General features: G+C 48.6%; 1 protein-coding gene across 1 annotated transcript; it reads right to left on the bottom strand.

The window, feature by feature from the left end:
• Window positions 1-10,311: 10,311 nt before the first annotated feature.
• LOC143764564 (uncharacterized) lies at window positions 10,312-15,048 on the bottom strand. The gene is made up of 5 exons (XM_077250247.1): window positions 14,751-15,048; window positions 14,601-14,669; window positions 14,213-14,405; window positions 13,896-14,052; window positions 10,312-13,775 (listed from the first exon to the last, which is right to left on the bottom strand). Exons 1-5 carry the CDS (start codon window positions 14,820-14,822, stop codon window positions 12,137-12,139), a joined length of 2,130 nt encoding a protein of 709 aa, XP_077106362.1. The 5' UTR covers window positions 14,823-15,048; the 3' UTR covers window positions 10,312-12,136.
• Between the last annotated feature and the right edge of the window lie 3,876 nt (window positions 15,049-18,924).

Raw genomic sequence — 18,924 nt, 5'->3', positions numbered from 1 at the left:
TACTTCAGGTTGACATACGTGAGATGTGTAGTGTTTGTCAGGTTGTCATATGTCAATTGTGTAGTGTACTTCAGGTTGGCATGCGTGAGTTGTGTAGTGTTTGTCAGGTTGGCATACATCAGTTGTGTAGTGTACTTCAGGTTGACATATGTGAGATGTGTAGTGTTTGTCATGTTGTCATACGTCAGTTGTGTAGTGTTCTTCAGGTTCTCATACATCAGTTGTGTAGTGTTGGTCAGGTTGGCATACATGAGTTGTGTAGTGTTTGTCAGGTTGGCATACATAAGTTGTGTAGTGTTTGTCAGGTTGGCATGTGTCAGTTGTGTAGTGTTCGTCAGGTTGTCATACATCAGTTGTGTAGTGTATTTCAGGTTGGCATACGTGCATTGTGTAGTGTTTGTCAGGTTGTCATACATCAGTTGTGTAGTGTTCGTCAGGTTGTCATGCGTCAGTTGTGTAGTGTTGGTCAGGTTGGCATATGTCAGTTGTGTAGTGTACTTCAGGTTGGCATATGTCAGTTGTGTAATGTTTGTCAGGTTGTCATACATCAGTTGTGTAGTGTTGGTCAGGTTGGCATACCTGAGTTGTGTAGTTTTTGTCAGGTTGGCATACATCAGTTGTGTGTTTGTCAGGGTGGCATGCATCAGTTGTGTAGTGTTCATCAGGTTGTCATACGTCAGTTGTGTAGTGTTGGTCAGGTTGGCTTACAAGAGTTGTGTAGTGTTTGTCAGGTTAGCATACATCAGTTGTGTAGTGTTTGTCAGGTTGTCATATGTCAGTTGTGTAGTGTACTTCAGGTTGGCATACGTGAGTTGTGTAGTGTTTTTCAGGTTAGCATACATCAGTTGTGTAATGTTTGTCAGGTTGTCATACGTCAGTTGTGTAGTGTTTTAGTGTTTGTCAGGTTGGCATACATCAGTTGTGTAGTGTTTGTCAGGTTGGCATACGTCAGTTGTGTAGTGTACTTCAGGTTAGCATATGTGCATTGTGTATTGTTTGTCAGGTTGTCATACATCAGTTGTGTAGTGTTTGTCAGGTTGTCATGCGTCAGTTGTGTAGTGTTGGTCAGGTTGGCATACATCAGTTGTGTAGTGTACTTCAGGTTGTCATGCGTCAGTTGTGTAGTGTTTGTCAGGTTGTCATACATCAGTTGTGTAGTGTTCGTCAGGTTGGCATGCGTCAGTTGTGTAGTATTGTTCAGGTTGGCATAAGTCTGTTTTTTAGTGTACTTCAGGTTGGTATACGTCAGTTGTGTAATGTTTGTCAGGTTGTCATACATCAGTTGTGTAGTGTTGGCCAGGTTGGCATACCTGAGTTGTGTAGTGTTTGTCAGGTTGGCATACATCAGTTGTGTAGTGTTTGTCAGGTTAGCATACATTAGTTGTGTAGTGTTCATCAGGTTGTCATACGGCAGTTGTGTAGTGTTAGTCAGGTTGGCTTACATGAGTTGTGTAGTGTTTGTCAGGTTAGCATACATCAGTTGTGTAATGTTTGTCAGGTTGTCATACGTCAGTTATGTAGTGTTTGTCAGGTTGGTGTAGCGCCCCTACTATCGCAGGGCCGAGGGGTACCCAGTACCGGGCCTCTGAGTCTCTGTTCTGGGGTTGTCACGGTGGCTAGACCCGGTCCGTGACCCTGCTGAGGGGCGAACAATAAAGGTGGAGGGAATGGTGATGATGTTGTGGTGGTGCGGTGCAGGTCGCAGTAAATAACGAAGACACCAGGTTGCAGTCTCTTTACCTCTTTACTGAAGGCTTCGAGTTAGCCAATCCAGAGCACTGTTAACCGGGCTGTCTGAGACCGGCCGGTCCAGAGGCACATTAAGAGTTCCCCTTTACAGGTGAGAGTCAGCGTCTACCTGCTAGCGCCTATGTGTTGTAGTCCTTCCCTGCTGAGCACTCCGGGATAGTCCTCACAACTGATTCTGTCTGCCTCTGATGTTCGTTCTCTCTCCGTCCCCCAGATGATATGGCTAGGACGCACCCGTATGACGGGGTAGGCCTGGAGTTCTTCCGGGACTCTAGAGTCGCCCCTCTCCCACAGCTGCCTCCGTTGTCTGCTTAGGTGTTTAAGTGAGACAGCCAACCTATAATTGGCTGTCCTGCCGTGGTTTGAAGTAATGCTTAAAGTCTCTTACTTTCTCGGCATTCCGGCCACCGACTGTTTGCGCCTCAGAAGGATGTTGCCTCGATCTTACAGCACGACTCCTTCTGGTCCTATCGCCTCTTTGCTGTATTCCCGTTTTCTCACTCTTTGTCCTTTCTTAGGAATCTGTCAGGATCCCATCCCTGACAGGTCCTCTCTCTAGCTCTTCCCAGTTACTTCTCCCTCTCTTCCTGTCCAACCCCCAGTTTTACCAGAGTGTGAGGAGTGGCCTACTAGATAGAACCACTCCCCCTGGTGGCCGGAGTGTGAAGTGTAGTGTGAGTGTTACCTGATCAGGTGAACTCCTCTAGTGCAATCAGACGCAATATCGCCCCCCTTAGCGGCAGAGCGACGTTACTGCAACGACCAGGACTCTGGGGCGCTGCACTCCCCCCGGTTAAATCCAGTACTCCCGGACTGGGGAAATAAGAACAACAATACATGTTAACAGAAAACACACAAAATTCTGAAATATCATAAACAATTAAACATAACAGTGCTTCCCTTTATGGGAGGTGAGGACTCTTGAACGTTGCAAAGGTTAGGTCATGCACAGTTTATGACTCTCAGTTCAGTGGTTGAAACAGCGGGGACCCCGGGTAAACAAAGGGGTCCCCTTTTAGAAGTTTTTGGAGTAATTCACTGTCCATTACTTCGTTGTCCATTTTAAAACCTGCAACAAAAGATATGCACACAAACAATTGTTAACTAAATAGCAGCCCTCACTAATACCTCCAAGTTTTGTAGTGGAGGGGAGTTTGATTCTTGGTGCTGCGTGTCGACCTTCGCAGCGCAGGGGTTGCTACTGGCCTAACAGGGCCCACTATGCTTGCTACTGCTGGTGTAGTGCACTGCCTTCTAGCTACACTTCTAGTGAGTCTGGGTAGCACTGGCAGGCTGAGGTTCTCAGGGCTGCTGCTAGCAACAGTGGGTACGGCAGGCTCGCCGATAGCAGAGGGAGGATTTGCCAGTTCAACGGTCGGCACGGCATCTTCAGGTAGGGCTTGTTGAGGTTGCGGGGCCGGATGATCTGGTACCACCATTGGTTCTGGCGGGTTCGGCTGTTGGAACAGGTACCACGATGGCCTGATTTATCTGAGTCCAGGACTGGGGAAAGTCACCAAGGACAGTGTGGATCATCTTCTCCTTTTCTACAGGTGGGGAGGTTCCTGGATCCATTTCCCTCGCTCTCAGTTTATCAGGGCAGGCTTTAAGGTGGTCCCTGGATATCACCGTCGAGGTCTCCCCTCCATCCTTGCTGATGAGGCAAACCTTCGTGTTGTCAAAATCGGATGGCAGGACAGTATACGGTTCCGCTTCCCATTGGTCGTCGAGTTTGTGTAGCCTCCTCTTTCGTTTGAGTACGTGCTCACCAGGTGGCAAGGGAATTGCAGGGGCATGCTGGTTGTAGTCCCTTTCCTGTTTTTGCCTGGCCTGAGCAAGGCTTCTTTCCACGCACTCCTGTACCTTGCGGTACCTTTGCCTCCTCTCGGTATCCCAATCGGCATCCGGCGAGGTATCTTCGGGGGTTAGGACCCCCATGTCCAGATCAACAGGTAACTTGCTAGACCTTCCTCGCATCAGGTACGCTGGAGTGCACTTGGTGGAATTTACTGGGATGTGATTATATATGTCCACCAAGTCAGGCAACTTAGTTGGCCACAGGCTCCGTTCCTCTACGGGCAAGGTCTTTAGTAAGTCGATCACCACCTGGTTCATCTTTTCGCACATCCCATTGGTTTGGGGATGGTACGGTGTGGTTCTGATCTTCTTACACCTGTACAATTGGCAGAACTCTTGGAACACTTCCGCTTCGAATGCTGGTCCCTGATCGGTCAGTACCTTCTCCGGGTAGCCATGGGGCCTACAAAAGTACTGCTGGAAAGCCTTGGCGGCCGTCCTGGCCGTTAGATCCTTGACAGGCACAACCACCAAAAATCTGGAGTAGTGATCCACGATGGTAAGAGCGTAGACATAGCCTGACCGACTGGGTGTCAGCTTCACATGATCCAGCGCGACCAGTTCGAGCGGCCGCTTGGTGATGATAGGCTGCAAGGGAGCCCACTGGCTGCCACGGTCCCTCCTGCGTAGGCTACATGGACCACACTCCCGACACCACTTCTCAATGGCTCTCTTCATGCCAATCCAATAGAACCTCCCTCGGAGTAGCCTCTCCAGCTTCTTCCATCCGAAGTGTCCGGCTCCATCGTGGTAGGCTCCCAGAACCATGGGCGCATCTCGCCTTGGCACTACTATCTGCCATACCAATTCGTGAGTACGTGGGTCGATGCTTCTCCAGCACAGCTTGCCATCATGGATAAATAGTTTGCTTCTCCCCTTCCACAGCTGCTGGGTCTCCTGTGGATCATCTGGGCCGGGATGCAACCCTGCCTGCGTCAAGAGCTCTTTCACCCGACGGACCGCGGGGTCACCATCCTGGATCTCCGCCCATCCGTGGTGGGGCAAGGGATTCGGCATGGCATCCGGTTGGTTCTTGTGCCTGTTCTTCACATGATGGGAGTTCTGAGTGTCTTTGGGGCGATGGAATGCAGGCAGCTCCACCTCTTCAAGTGCCTCCAGGTCTTCTCCCGTTTCTGGCAAATTGGGCATTCGGGACAGGGCATCGGCATTTGCATTCTTGCGTCCTGCCCGGTACTTGATGGTGAAGTCGTAGTTGGACAGCCGGGCCATCCACCGCTGTTCCAAGGCCCCGAGTTTGGCGGTGTCCAGATGCGTTAGCGGATTGTTATCCATGAAGACGGTGAATTTCGCGGAGGCCAGGTAGTGTTTGAACCTCTCTGTCACTGCCCAGACGATGGCAAGGAATTCCAGCTTAAAGGAACTGTAGTTGTCAGGGTTCCTTTCCGTGGGATGAAGCTTTCTGCTGGCGTATGCGATTACCCTCTCCTGGCCTTTCTGGACCTGGGACAGCACGGCCCCCAATCCTACATTGCTGGCATCCGTATACAGCACAAACGGTTGGTCGTACTCAGGGTAGGCCAATACCTCTTCTCCCGTCAGTGCCGACTTCAAGCAAGTGAAGGATCCTTCCAGCCCCTCGTTCCAATCAAATGGGGTGTTTTTCCCCTTGGTCTTCTTTGATTGGCCCACCAACAGGTCTTGCAAGGGCGCGGCCTTCTTGGTGAAGTCCTTAATGAACCTCCGGTAATAGCCTACCAGCCCGAGGAACTGCCGGACTTCGTGGAGGTTGCTGGGCTTCGGCCAGTCCTGGATCACCGTGACCTTTTCGGGGTCTGGGTCCACTCCTTCAGCGCTCACCACATGGCCCAGGTACTGCACCTTGGGTTTCAGCAGATGACATTTGGACGGTTTCACCTTTAAGCCAAAGTTGGACAGGGCTTCAAACACCTCAGCCAGGTGTTTCAGATGGTCTTCGTAGGTCTTAGAGAAGACAATGACATCATCCAAATACAGCAGTACGGTTTCAAAGTTCTTGTGCCCCAGGCAGCACTCCATCATCCTCTGGAACGTCCCCGGGGCATTGCACAATCCGAAGGGCATGTAGTTGAATTAGCAGAGAACCATCGGTGTCGTGAAGGCCGTCTTCTCTTTGTCCGCCTCCGCCACGGGAACCTGCCAGTACCCACTGGTGAGATCTAAGGTAGAGAAGTAGTTAGCAGATTTTAAGGCAGCCAGAGACTCCTCTATCCTGGGCAGTGGGTATGCGTCCTTATGTGTAATGCGATTCAACTGCCTGTAATCAACACACATCCTCATTGTACCATCCTTCTTTTTAACAAGGACTAATGGAGCTGCCCAGGGGCTACAACTGTCTCTCACCACCCCAGCCTCCTTCATTTCTCGCAACATGTCCTTGGCACACTGGTAATGAGCTGGGGGTACAGGGCGATCTCTCTCTTTTATGGGTCGGTGATCTCCCGTGGGGATGTGATGTTGGATCCCTTTCACCTGTCCAAAATCTAAGGGGTGTTTGCTGAATACCTGCTCGTACTCGTGAACCACCCTGTAGGCCCCCTGTTTCTGATGGGCTGGGGTAGAGTCAGTGCCCACATGCAATTCCTGACACCAATCTTTCGAGTGCCCTGCAGAACCGTTGTCCTCCGCCACGTTTGACGGGACCAAGGGTTCAGGTGTCTGTATCACACTATTATTGACAGCGAACAGTTTGGTGAGCGTGGCATACTTGGTGAGGTGAACCTCTTCCTCCCCACAATTGAGGACACGTACGGGCACCCTCCCTTGGCGGACGTCGACCACCCCCCGGGCTGTCAGGATAGTAGGCCTATTGTCTGAGTATACGGGTTCTATCAAGGCCTGGTAGTCCTTACCCCTGAGGCCTATGGCTGCCCGACACCATATTAACATCTCACTCCTGGGGGGTATCGCGATGGGGTTTGAATCACTCACAGTGACACGACCAATCTCACCACCAGTCAGCTCTACCTGCTGTCTCTGCATCAGAGCTCTGATTTCTTTTTGCAGGGTGCGTTGTTCACTATGGCCCTGGACGTCGGCCTCGGCGGCAACTGGGGCATCCGACGCCACCTCCTGGTGGTATGTGAGAGCGGGACGCCTGGGTGGTATTGTGCGGCTGGGTTGTCGCTCCTGCAGCGCCTGGATAGCTTTATCCTTGAATTGCGCAAAAGTCAAGTCTGGATTCTGCATGGCCAGGAAGTGTAATTGGCCCCTTTGGTGACTGCACAGGAGCCCCTCAATGAACCGCTCTTTCAGGAGTTTATCCTCATCTTGCATGCTGCCGGGGTCACTCTGCTTAATGGCCCGCAGCGCCTCCTGGAGATTAAGGGCATAGTCCCGTAAACTATCTCTGTTTGCATCCATAGAAAGTCAATTTAATTTCTGTAGCAGTACGGGTATCGAAGGTGGCTTTAAGCTTCGCAAAAACCTGCTGTGCAGTTCCCTTATCCGCGGCGGGCCAGGACTTCACTTCTCTCAGAGCCGCCCCAAAGAGTTGGCCGATTATCATATGAACCTTCTGAGGCTCTGTCAGGGGATAGAACTCGAGCAGGCTGCAGATCCCTTCTTTAAAGTCAGTGAATGTATGCGACTCCCCAGAGTATCGTGGGAGCCAGGCCGCTCCGGGCAGGTACGGCATAGAGAAGGGCATTATGGCCTTTGTGGTAGCGGCAGCGTCCGACTGGCTGAGGGGGGCAGCGGGTTCTGCGGCAACCGGTGGTGATATTAGGGCCGCGGCTTCGTCCGCTGCGGGGACCGGAGCTGCCCCTGCGTCCACGGCTGCGACCGCCGCCTCCGCTCCTCCCGACTCGGACATGGCTGTCCCTTCCTCCCACTAATCTGCTGGAGGTTGGAGTTCCTCTTCCGGAGTTGGCACTTTACCACGCTTTGTCGTCCGATTCCGCCCACGAAGCTGAGGCTCCTCCCTCCGTGCACGGCAATGGCGAATTGTGGCGCGAGCTCTTGGCGGCAATCAGCAATTCACAGTCTTTGCAATAAGTCACAGTCCAAGTACAATAAATCACAGTTCCAAGGCACACATGACCTGATTCTTCAGGCTTAAGTAGATCCTGTTCGTGACGCCAAGTTGTAGCGCCCCTACTATCGCAGGGCCGAGGGGTACCCGGTACCGGGCCTCTGAGTCTCTGTTCTGGGGTTGTCACGGTGGCTAGACCCGGTCCGTGACCCTGCTGAGGGGCGAACAATAAAGGTGGAGGGAATGGTGATGATGTTGTGGTGGTGCGGTGCAGGTCGCAGTAAATAACGAGGACACCAGGTTGCAGTCTCTTTACCTCTTTACTGAAGGCTTCGAGTTAGCCAATCCAGAGCACTGTTAACCGGGCTGTCTGAGACCGGCCGGTCCAGAGGCACATTAGGAGCTCCCCTTTACAGGTGAGAGTCAGCGTCTACCTGCTAGCGCCTATGTGTTGTAGTCCTTCCCTGCTGATAGTCCTCACAACTGATTCTGTCTGCCTCTGATGTTCGTTCTCTCTCCGTCCCCCAGATGATATGGCTAGGACGCACCCGTATGACGGGGTAGGCCTGGAGTTCTTCCGGGACTCTAGAGTCGCCCCTCTCCCACAGCTGCCTCCGTTGTCTGCTTAGGTGTTTAAGTGAGACAGCCAACCTATAATTGGCTGTCCTGCCGTGGTTTGAAGTAATGCTTAAGGTCTCTTACTTTCTCGGCGTTCCGGCCACCGACTGTTTGCGCCTCAGAAGGATGTTGCCTCGATCTTACAGCACGACTCCTTCTGGTCCTATCGCCTCTTTGCTGTATTCCCGTTTTCTCACTATTTGTCCTTTCTTAGGAATCTGTCAGGATCCCATCCCTGACAGGTCCTCTCTCTAGCTCTTCCCAGTTACTTCTCCCTGTCTTCCTGTCCAACCCCCAGTTTTACCAGAGTGTGAGGAGTGGCCTACTAGATAGAACCACTCCCCCTGGTGGCCGGAGTGTGAAGTGTAGTGTGAGTGTTACCTGATCAGGTGAACTCCTCTAGTGCAATCAGACGCAACATCGCCCCCCTTAGCGGCAGAGCGACGTTACTGCAACGACCAGGACTCTGGGGCGCTGCACTGGCATACATCAGTTGTGTAGTGTTTGTCAGGTTGGCATACGTCAGTTGTGTAGTGTACTTCAGGTTGGCATACATAAGTTATGTAGTGTTTGTCAGGTTGTCATATATCAGTTGTGTAGTGTTGGTCAGGTTGTCATACATGAGTTGTGTAGTGTTTGTCAGGTTGGCATACGTCAGTTGTGTAGTGTTCGTCAGGTTGTTATATGTCAGTTGTGTAACATTTTTTCACATTGGCATCAATGAGTTGTGTAAGTCAGAAATGAATTTAGCAGTCCATGGAAGTGTGGTATAGTCTGAAGAATTCTTTTATACACAGGCCAGGCTTGTCGGGGCAAGTGTCGCATTAATAAGTGGTGTCCTTGCGTTTCCCCTTCTGTAACACACTCGGCACTGGTGATGAGCAAGTGTACTCGTTGCTTGGGTTTTCCCGAGCACGTTCGGGTGACCTCCGAGTATTTGTTATTGCTCGGAGATATAGTTTTCATCGCCTCAGTTGCATGAATTACTGCTTCCAGATACCCTAAATACATGTGGGAATTCCCTAACAAGCATACTCGTCACCTCTTTTGCGACCTTCCTTTCTTTGTGGTTTGAGTGATTTTTCCAGGGGAAATGTTGACCTGCTACGATACCAGCACCTTAAGTTTCGGAAGTACTGGGGCCGCCTCCTTCCAGATCTTCAAAGAATATGGCCTTGATCACTACCTACTGGAACTGAAGGTACGACGTACCAGTCTGGCCTGCACATTGTGATAGCACGAAAACGTTGTACATTGCCATCTGTATGATATGGACGACCAGGCCCTATGAATAAATACCTATGTTGGGGCCAAGAAACTCCAATCTAAGGCTGGTTTCACACTTGCGTTTTTGAACGCATGCGTTTTTTTAAAAAAAACGCATGGTGCAAAAACGCATGTAAACGCATGTAAACGCTGCGTTTTTTTGACGCATGCGTTAAACGCGTGTGTCCAAAAAACGCAGCGTTTACACGCGTTTACATGCGTTTTTGCATGCGTTTGCGTTTTTTTAACATTTTTCCAAAAAAAAAAAAAAATAAATAAAAAAAACCCCAGACACAACCAATGGGAATAGAGAGGGCGTATATGATTGTCTCTCAATATATTGACCCTAGGGGAACAGAAATTTTCAGAGCTTGCTACTGTTTCCGGTGTCACGATGGATCTTTCTATGGATAACTTTTATTTCAAACTGGAGTTCAGCTTCAAGATTTTCATTGCCTGTGTTTTTGCTTGGGAGCAAGACCGAAACCGCCAAAGATGGAGAAGGAGACAGCGTCGGCGTTTTTGGAGGCACCCCATCATTGAAGTGCGTGAGAGCCGTGGAGCATATCACACGCTCTATGCGGAGCTGAATGCCAACCCGGAGAAATTCCAGGATTATACCAGAATGTCTCAAGATTCTTTCCGGGATTTACTGGCTCGTGTTGAAGGATCCATAAGGCGACAGGACACACGGCTCCGTAGAGCGATTCCACCTGAGGAACGTCTGTTAGTGACATTACGGTACGTTCCTAAACTAAACCAATGACCGTCAACTTTGTTGTTATGACATGTTTTCTATGTTTTTTTTTTATTATTATTTATTTTTTTTTAAAACACACCATTAGAACCGATTTTTAATTTTTTTTGTTTTTGTTTCTTTTTCTTCTAGATTTCTTGCCACAGGAGAGAGTTTATCTTCCCTGCACTTCCAATATCGCCTTGGAATCTCAACCCTCTCCGGAATTGTTGTGGACACCTGTCGTGCGTTATGGAATGCACTCCGTGAGGAGTTTATACCCGTACCCACCGTGGACATGTGGCGGGAAATTTCAACTACATTTTTGAACGTGTGTGATTTCCCAAACTGTTTAGGGGCGGTGGATGGAAAGCACATCCGCATTGTCAAACCGGCCAGAACCGGATCTGAGTTTTATAATTATAAAAAATATTTTTCGGTAGTGCTTATGGCAATAGCGGATGCGGAGTGTCGCTTCATCGCCGTGGATATTGGAGCTTTTGGCCGTGGCAATGATTCCCAAACCTTCAAGAGCTCGGATATGGGCCGTCGGTTGTATGGCAACAATTTTAATTTTCCCCCTCCACAGCCTCTCCCCAACACTCAAGGCCCACCGCTGCCATTTGTTATGGTTGGGGATGAGGCCTTCCAAATGTGTGAAAATCTCCTGAAGCCCTATTCTAGTAGGGACTTGGACCACACTAGAAGAATATTCAACTACAGACTGACCAGGGCCAGAAGAACCGTAGAGTGCAGCTTTGGCATTCTTGTTGCTAAATGGCGCATTCTTGCAACAGCCATCAATCTAAAAGTGGAAACAGTGGACGAGGTGGTCAAAGCCTGTGTGGTGCTACACAATTATATAATGGCTAAGGAGCGACCCCACATTGAACTTGATGAACCTGTTGCACACCCATTGCCTGATTTTCAGCATCACCCGATGCGGTCAACTGCAGCCGTTGGTCTTATGCGGGACCAATTTGCGGCCTATTTTGTGTCCGATATTGGACGTGTGTCATGGCAGGACAATGTTGTTTAAATGTCCTGTTGTATGTTTATGTTTACCAATTATTAAACACTGATAAACATTTTTCTAATTAATAAACTTTTTTGTGTTCACCATGTCTAATATCTTTTTCCTGTCTAAACAAAGGTTGACCAAAGATGGGCAGTAGATATGTATATCATATTTTGTAATCCAAAACCAGGAGTGGGTGATAGTTGTTGAGGTAATAAATTTTAAATTTTTCATCGTAATTTACCTATGTTGCACTCCCTATTTTGGTTTTCAAAGAATGATATAAACCACGGGCCCCATACTTATAATAATGGTACAAAATTTTTAATTATTTTTATTTATTAATTCTAATATTGTTGACGTCATTGCGTCAAGACTGTCACGGTCTCTATATCCATCAAGTCAAGTGTAAGCAATAATAAATTCATGATAAACATATACATGATCATGAATTCACAATTTCTTACACCTGGCCTGGTGAGCATAGATATGTAGAGTGTGAGAACACTTGTCCCATCTGTTTGACAACCATTGTCACATAATGAGCTATATAGAATATGGTGAATATACAAGGCAGTAATCAACTTAATCGGTCAGGTATATATTTTGACATATGACCGTTTCAGTTAATTTCTGAACTTGATTTCCACCATTTTCTCTTTGTACAGTGACACTACACTAGGTACAAAAATAAAAGAGTATGGAAATAAATACTATTTTTTTGGCCAACTCATATCTGTATACTAAAGAAACACATATAGATGTTGTCTTGTATTTTATACTACTGGAGATATGTGTAGGCCAAAAGAATAAGTGTGTGATGAAGTTTATTGGTGTGTATTGAGAGAGGTGATAGACACAATAAACCAAACATAATTTTTTCAAATAAACTTTTTTTTTATTGAGGAAAAAAAAAACAAATTTATTTTTTGGTACCGCGCCGGGTTGAACCACGCCGGCTTGGGGTTGAGTAACGTAACTGGGGGGTATTCAGAACTGAAGCCTGGCTCACCATGGAGGAGGCAGAGGTGGCAGGAGAATGGGCAACAAAACTTGAAGGGTCTGGAAGTTCGGGGATGGGGCTTAAAACATGAGGGGCTTGAGACACACTGGAATGTTGAGACACATCGGTAGGTGATGGGGGAGGAATAATCAAAGTTTTTTGTTTTTTATGCGTTTTGCCAGTTTTACGTTGGGTTTTCCGGGTTGGGGGAAGTCTTCTTGGGCTATGTTGTACAGTGTGGGCGGGAGACACGTCAGGACCCGGCTCCACACAGTCAGTCTCCATTGTGGAGCGCTCGGCAATGTCTGAGTCCAATGGGGGGAAAGATAAACTCACGCCTGGGTCCTGGTGCCTCGTTGGGGGTGGGGAAACAAAAACCCTTCCAGGATCCTGGTGCCTCGTTGGGGGGGGGGGGGAAACAAATCCCATAACAGTGTCCTGCTGCATTGCTGGTGGGGGGGAACATAAAGCCATGGATGTGTCCTGCTGCATCAGGGTGGGTCCTGCCTGGAAAGGTATGGCTTGGTCGTGCTGCATCATGGGGGGCCCGGTGCGATACGCCATGGATGGGTCCTGCTGCATCGGGGGGTGTCCTGCCAGGAAAGCAACGCCTCGGTCCTGCTGCATCGGGGTGGGTCCGGTCCGGTATGCAACGCCTCGGTCCTGCTGCATCGGGGTGGGTCCGGTCCGGTATGCAACGCCTCGGTCCTGCTGCATCGGGGTGGGTCCGGTCCGGTATGCCAGGCCTCGGTCCTGCTGCATCTGGGGTGGGCCGGTCCGATATTGCATGGATGGGTCCTGCTGCATCGGGAGGGTGCCGGCCCGATAAGCCATGCCAGGGTCCTGCGTCCTCGTGGTGTCAGCGGAGGAGGTCCAAGCCGGAGCAGCGGTCGTCACGGTGGTGGCGGTGGGATGTCCAACAGCACTCGTCATCGTGTTGGCGCTGTAGTGGAGTACACCTGTAGAGGGAATAGAGGTGGCCGTGCAGTGGTATGCAGCAGAGGTAGGAATAGTGTTTACTTGTGACAGTGACGGCACAGTTGGATAGGCCGCCACATTACGACTCTGACTCTGCTGCATAGCCTGCACAAAAGCAACATTGCAGGCCTGCATCACACTCAGCTGGAGATCAGGGCTAAGGTGTTCCGACATGCCCTCTAGGATTTGATTGAAAAAATGCTGAGCTGGCTTATTGAGGTCGGCTTTCAATTGATCAACGCTTTTGGCGACATCCTGGATGCGGCAATTTAAGAGATTATGGTTCGCATCCATTCTGTCACCTAAAGCCTTGATAGCATCATGTAAAACCGAGCTCAAGTGTAAAAACTCGGGCATGAGGGACCTATCCGAAGCCCTCTGTCGCTGCCGGGATGAGCCCGCCAAAATGGGTGCAGCGAAAGAGGACTGCGAAAGGGGAAGACCTGATGGGCCAGCCCCCTGGTCTCCAGTGAGTGTGGAAGACCCACCTGGTGCTGCGCTGCTGGATGGCTGGGACGGGTCCGTGGCTTCCGGCTGAAGGACCGCTCCAGCACCTGTGGCGACAGTCGTGCAGTGTGTGCTGTGAAAAAACAAAACAGAAAATTAATACCAAACTACAACAAGACGGTACATCCTGTGGAATTAAAAGTGACAGATTATGTCAATGCAATACAACCGGAGGCATGTGAGAAATACTTACGTTCTCATGAGAAGGACCGGTCTCAGGAAGGCCAACACACGGTGGTATTTGTAGAGCCGGTGCCTTGCTCCGGAACCACTAGCTGCACTCTTCTCTGCACGTAGGTCACAGTTGAAGCGGTCCTTCATGGAACGCCAACGTGTCCTTACTTTTTCCACTGTGAAATAACAATAAAATATAATGGTCAGAATAAGAACTTTTGGCCGTGCTCTTGTGACTGTGTGTGATGACAGAAACTACGAAAAGTTTCTTTCATCACACACAGTCAAGAGAGCATGGCCAAGGTCTGTTGCTTCACACTACCGTGCAATACTTACCAAATGCATTACGGACCCGTGGCGTGGAATTCTCCCAGCCATCCCACAACGCTTGGGCCACCTCACTCCACAAATGACGGAGAACACTATTGACGGCGTGCTGTTTATCCCGGCTGTCCCACAACGGGACTCGCTCCTGGACCAGACTGATCAGCAGGTCATTATCAATCCGGTCGTCGTCCCGTTGTGAAACCTAAAATTAAAACAAAATCATTTAAGTTTGCTCAACCACATTTGTAAAAAATAAGACACGAAGATGAGAAAGGGCAGGAATATGAAAGACAACTTTCAGAAAAGGATGATATAAGAAATATGTATAGAAAAACAAGGGTACAGAAAGGAAGTTAAAAGAATATTACAATAAGGACAGTCTGCCTGGTATACATACCCGCTGCCGTCTTCCACCTGGACCTTGACTCCGCTGCTCAGTACCTCTCTGTCCCTCTGTTGAAGTGCTCTATAAAATTAAAAAAAAAAAATTGCCTCATGTGTCGATGTGACAGTCAATACTTACCAAGCTGACGTACAAAAAACATACCTCGCTCACGTGATCCACTTCTGATTGACGTGGCTGGAACTCCTCATCAGACGAGGAAACCGGAGAAGACATTCTGATGCGTGTTGAAAGAAAAAAAATAGAAGAAATTAGGAGATGTAGATCCAAAAAATTGAAAATGAATGCATTGGCTAGGATATACTCACATTGCTCTGTGTCTTGTCCAAGAATGCGTCCGGGCAGGGTGCTGTCTTCTTTGGAGTCTGATGAGAAGTGACCAGAAACTTCCCCCCACCTTCCCTTTATAACCTTGCTGCTATGGGAGAGTCTTATCAGTGTCTAGACATCTTTATCTACAGTTAATTCAGTGGTGCCAAAAAAAACGCATGCGTCAAAAAAACGCATGCAAACGCATGCAAACGCATGTCAAAAAAAACGCATGCGTCTCCATTGACTCCAATGCATTTTTTTGTCCAAAAAAAACGCATGTAAACGCATGCGTTTTTTTAGGAAAAAAAAACGCCCCTCAAAATACTACAAGTTGCATTTTATAAAATGAACGCATGCAGTTAAAAAACGCATGCGTTCACAAACGCATGCAAACGCGTACACCAAAAAACGCATGCGTTTTCAATGTTAAATATAGGGGAAAAAAACGCATGCGTTTTTTTGGTAAAAAACGCAGCGTTCAAAAACGCAAGTGTGAAAGCAGCCTAACAATGGGCCCAATTATTGAGAAAGCATCAGGTTCAGGTTGTATATCTCTGAATGACTTTATTGGAGATTGACAATGCGCTTGTGAACACTTACCGTATCACCGTGAAAAACAATGGTAACCCCATAGATTCCAATTTTTTGATATTCCATAGTGGAAAAGATTCAGATTTGTATTGTGTTTTTGCGATGGCCTTTCATGCTGTTTTGTATTAACATCAAGATGTCAAATCACAAAGAACAATTTCCGATGTATAGTCAACATTGGCTTCTCAAAGATGACTTTACAGTCGTCCCGGAGCATTGTTGGATCGGCAAGCACCGAGTTCCTTCACTGTATCTGTCAGGCCGTATTAATGAAGTAACGTATTATATTATTCCGGACAATAGTGATATTTTTGTTACCCGCTTTGGTATTTTTGAATAAGCCTCAGGTAATTTCCTAACAAATATATTACAGTCATGTTAAAAATATTACATTTCCCAGGTGTGACAGTTTACTGGGAGAATAAGGTTCAGAAATCCCTTATAAAATATATATCACTTGCAAAACGGCCTACTGTACATTATAAAATGAATCCCTGACATCACAATGTAAATGATCCATGATTTAAAGATGAACAGTCACTGGCTATAAATAAGTTTTTTTAAACTGGTGTAAATGCCGCTGTTCTCCTGAATCCGGGGACGTTCTTCTTTTGTTCCTGTACACTCAACTCATGGGTAAAATGTGCATTCAGTGAAGACAGATTTTTCCATTACTGAGATAGAAGATGACAGTTGGTGCACATCAGATTCTATGGAAGGGGAGGAGCTAGAGGCAGGCACAGAAATTCTAGGGAGGAGCTAGAGGCAGACACAGGCCTCTTAGGGAGGAGCTAGAATCAGGCACAGACATTCTAGGGAGGAGCTAGAGGCAGACGCATACATTCTAGGGAGGAGCTAGAGGCAGGTACAGACATTCTAGGGAGGAGCTAGAGGCAAACACAGACATTCTAGGGAGGAGCTAGAAGCAGACACAGACATTCTAGGGAGGAGCTAGAGGCAGGCACAGACATTCTAGGGAGGAGCTAGAGGCAGACACAGACATTCTAGGGAGGAGCTAGAAGCAGGCACAGACATTCTAAAGAGGAGCTAGAGGCAAGCACACACATTCTGGGGAGGAGCTAGAGGCAGACAGACATTCTAGGGAGGAGCTAGAGGCAGGCACAGACATTCTAGGGAGGAGCTAGAAGCAGGCACAGACATTCTAGGGAGGAGCTAGAGGCAGACGCAGACATTCTAGGGAGAAGCTAGAGGCAGGCACAGACATTCTAGGGAGGAGCTAGAGGCAGACACAGACATTCTAGGGAGGAGCTAGAAGCAGGCACAGACATTCTAAAGAGGAGCTAGAGGCAAGCACACACATTCTGGGGAGGAGCTAGAGGCAGACAGACATTCTAGGGAGGAGCTAGAGGCAGGCACAGACATTCTAGGGAGGAGCTAGAAGCAGGCACAGACATTCTAGGGAGGAGCTAGAGGCAGACGCAGACATTCTAGGGAGAAGCTAGAGGCAGACACAGACATTCTAGGGAGGAGCTAGAGGCAGGCACAGACATTCTAGGGAGGAGCTAGAGGCAGACGCAGACATTCTAGGGAGAAGCTAGAGGCAGGCACAGACATTCTAGGGAGGAGCTAGAAGCAGGCACAGACATTCTAGGGAGGAGCTAGAGGCAGACGCAGACATTCTAGGGAGGAGCTAGAGGCAGGCACAGACATTCTAGGGAGGAGCTAGAAGCAGGCACAGACATTCTAGGGAGGAGCTAGAGGCAGACGCAGACATTCTAGGGAGAAGCTAGAGGCAGGCACAGACATTCTAGGGAGGAGCTAGAGGCAGACACAGACATTCTAGGGAGGAGCTAGAAGCAGGCACAGACATTCTAAAGAGGAGCTAGAGGCAAGCACACACATTCTGGGGAGGAGCTAGAGGCAGACAGACATTCTAGGGAGGAGCTAGAGGCAGGCACAGACATTCTAGGGAGGAGCTAGAGGCAGACGCAGACATTCTAGGGAGGAGCTAGAGGCAGGCACAGACATTCTAGGGAGGAGCTAGAAGCAGGCACAGACATTCTAGGGAGGAGCTAGAGGCAGACGCAGACATTCTAGGGAGAAGCTAGAGGCAGGCACAGACATTCTAGGGAGGAGCTAGAGGCAGACACAGACATTCTAGGGAGGAGCTAGAAGCAGGCACAGACATTCTAAAGAGGAGCTAGAGGCAAGCACACACATTCTGGGGAGGAGCTAGAGGCAGACAGACATTCTAGGGAGGAGCTAGAGGCAGGCACAGACATTCTAGGGAGGAGCTAGAAGCAGGCACAGACATTCTAGGGAGGAGCTAGAGGCAGACGCAGACATTCTAGGGAGAAGCTAGAGGCAGACACAGACATTCTAGGGAGGAGCTAGAGGCAGGCACAGACATTCTGCTGCAAGTTCTCCTGGATCGACAGCTACAGTTCTCCAAAGAACTTTATGAGCACCAACTGTCATCTATCTCAGTAATGGGAAATTCTGTGTTCACTGAAGACACATTTTACCACTGAATTGAAAATTTTGGGAATGAATGATAAGTCCTGAAGGAGAAAAAAACAGATTTATTGACTTATGAAAGAAAAATTGATATGATTGCTACTGATTAAGCTAAAATTCTATAATTGCTACAAAAGTTTTGCTGTTTGGCATTGAGTTTTCTGATTTTTATTTTTGTTGTGTTCATCCTTATTCATTATAAAAAGAAAGTATTTCCCAACTCCTATACCAGTACGGGAAAAGTGAGGACATCGTTTTTGTGATGTTACATCCACGTCAATCATTTTGGCATTTTTGCAATGTTTTCCACCCATTCAAATGAACAGGGAAAAAAAAAAAAAAAAAACATGCCAAAATCATTGCAATTTCTGCAGCGTTTTTCCTGCCAATGGATCACCCGCCAGGGCGGTGGGGTTCTCGACACCGGGACCGGTCTTAAAGGGGATGTAACGGTGGCTGCAACCCGGTCCGTGTCCCTGGGCACCCAATTAAAGGGGAAAGGTCTTTTAAAGGGTATTGTGGATAAAGTCTATTGTTCATGACGCCACCTGTGGTGTTCAGTCAGTGGGACCGACGCTGCTTAAAGCGGGTCCTCTGGTGTGATGGTATGCAGCAAGATGGTGACGCTTCCCAGAGGGGAAGCGGGGTCCCCAGGTCTTCCCAAGTGTAAGGCACTGATGGTGTGGTGGATGGTATGGCAAAGAATGAGGACACAGGTTTGCAGTCTTTACCTGGTTTACTGATGATAGCAGTCCTCAGTCCAGGGTACCAAGTGCAGGGTAGCTGTGGTCCGGCCAGCTTGAATTCACTAGGGGATCCCTCTCCCAGGTGAGGTCCGTAAGCCTTTCCTATTTGCGCTACTTTAGTTGGCGAGGTCCCTGCTGCTTGAAGCTTGTTTGCAAAATCCCCTCTCTCCTGTCCTAAGACAGATGTCTGT

Source organism: Ranitomeya variabilis, chromosome 4 (assembly GCF_051348905.1).
Source record: "Ranitomeya variabilis isolate aRanVar5 chromosome 4, aRanVar5.hap1, whole genome shotgun sequence".
NCBI classification, from domain to species: Eukaryota; Metazoa; Chordata; class Amphibia; order Anura; family Dendrobatidae; genus Ranitomeya; species Ranitomeya variabilis.
This window is presented reverse-complemented; position numbering and strand designations above follow the sequence as displayed.

Bases quoted from the DNA above. Each gene is read 5' to 3' on its own strand.
- LOC143764564 (XM_077250247.1), bottom strand. From the start codon at position 14,822: ATGTCTTCTCCGGTTTCCTCGTCTGATGAGGAGTTCCAGCCACGTCAA. The intron at 14,670-14,750 runs GTATGTTTTTTG...TTAATTTTATAG, and splicing joins AAGTGGATCACGTGAGCGAG to AGCACTTCAACAGAGGGACA. The intron at 13,776-13,895 runs GTAAGTATTTCT...GTTTTTTCACAG, and splicing joins CCGGTCCTTCTCATGAGAAC to CACACACTGCACGACTGTCG.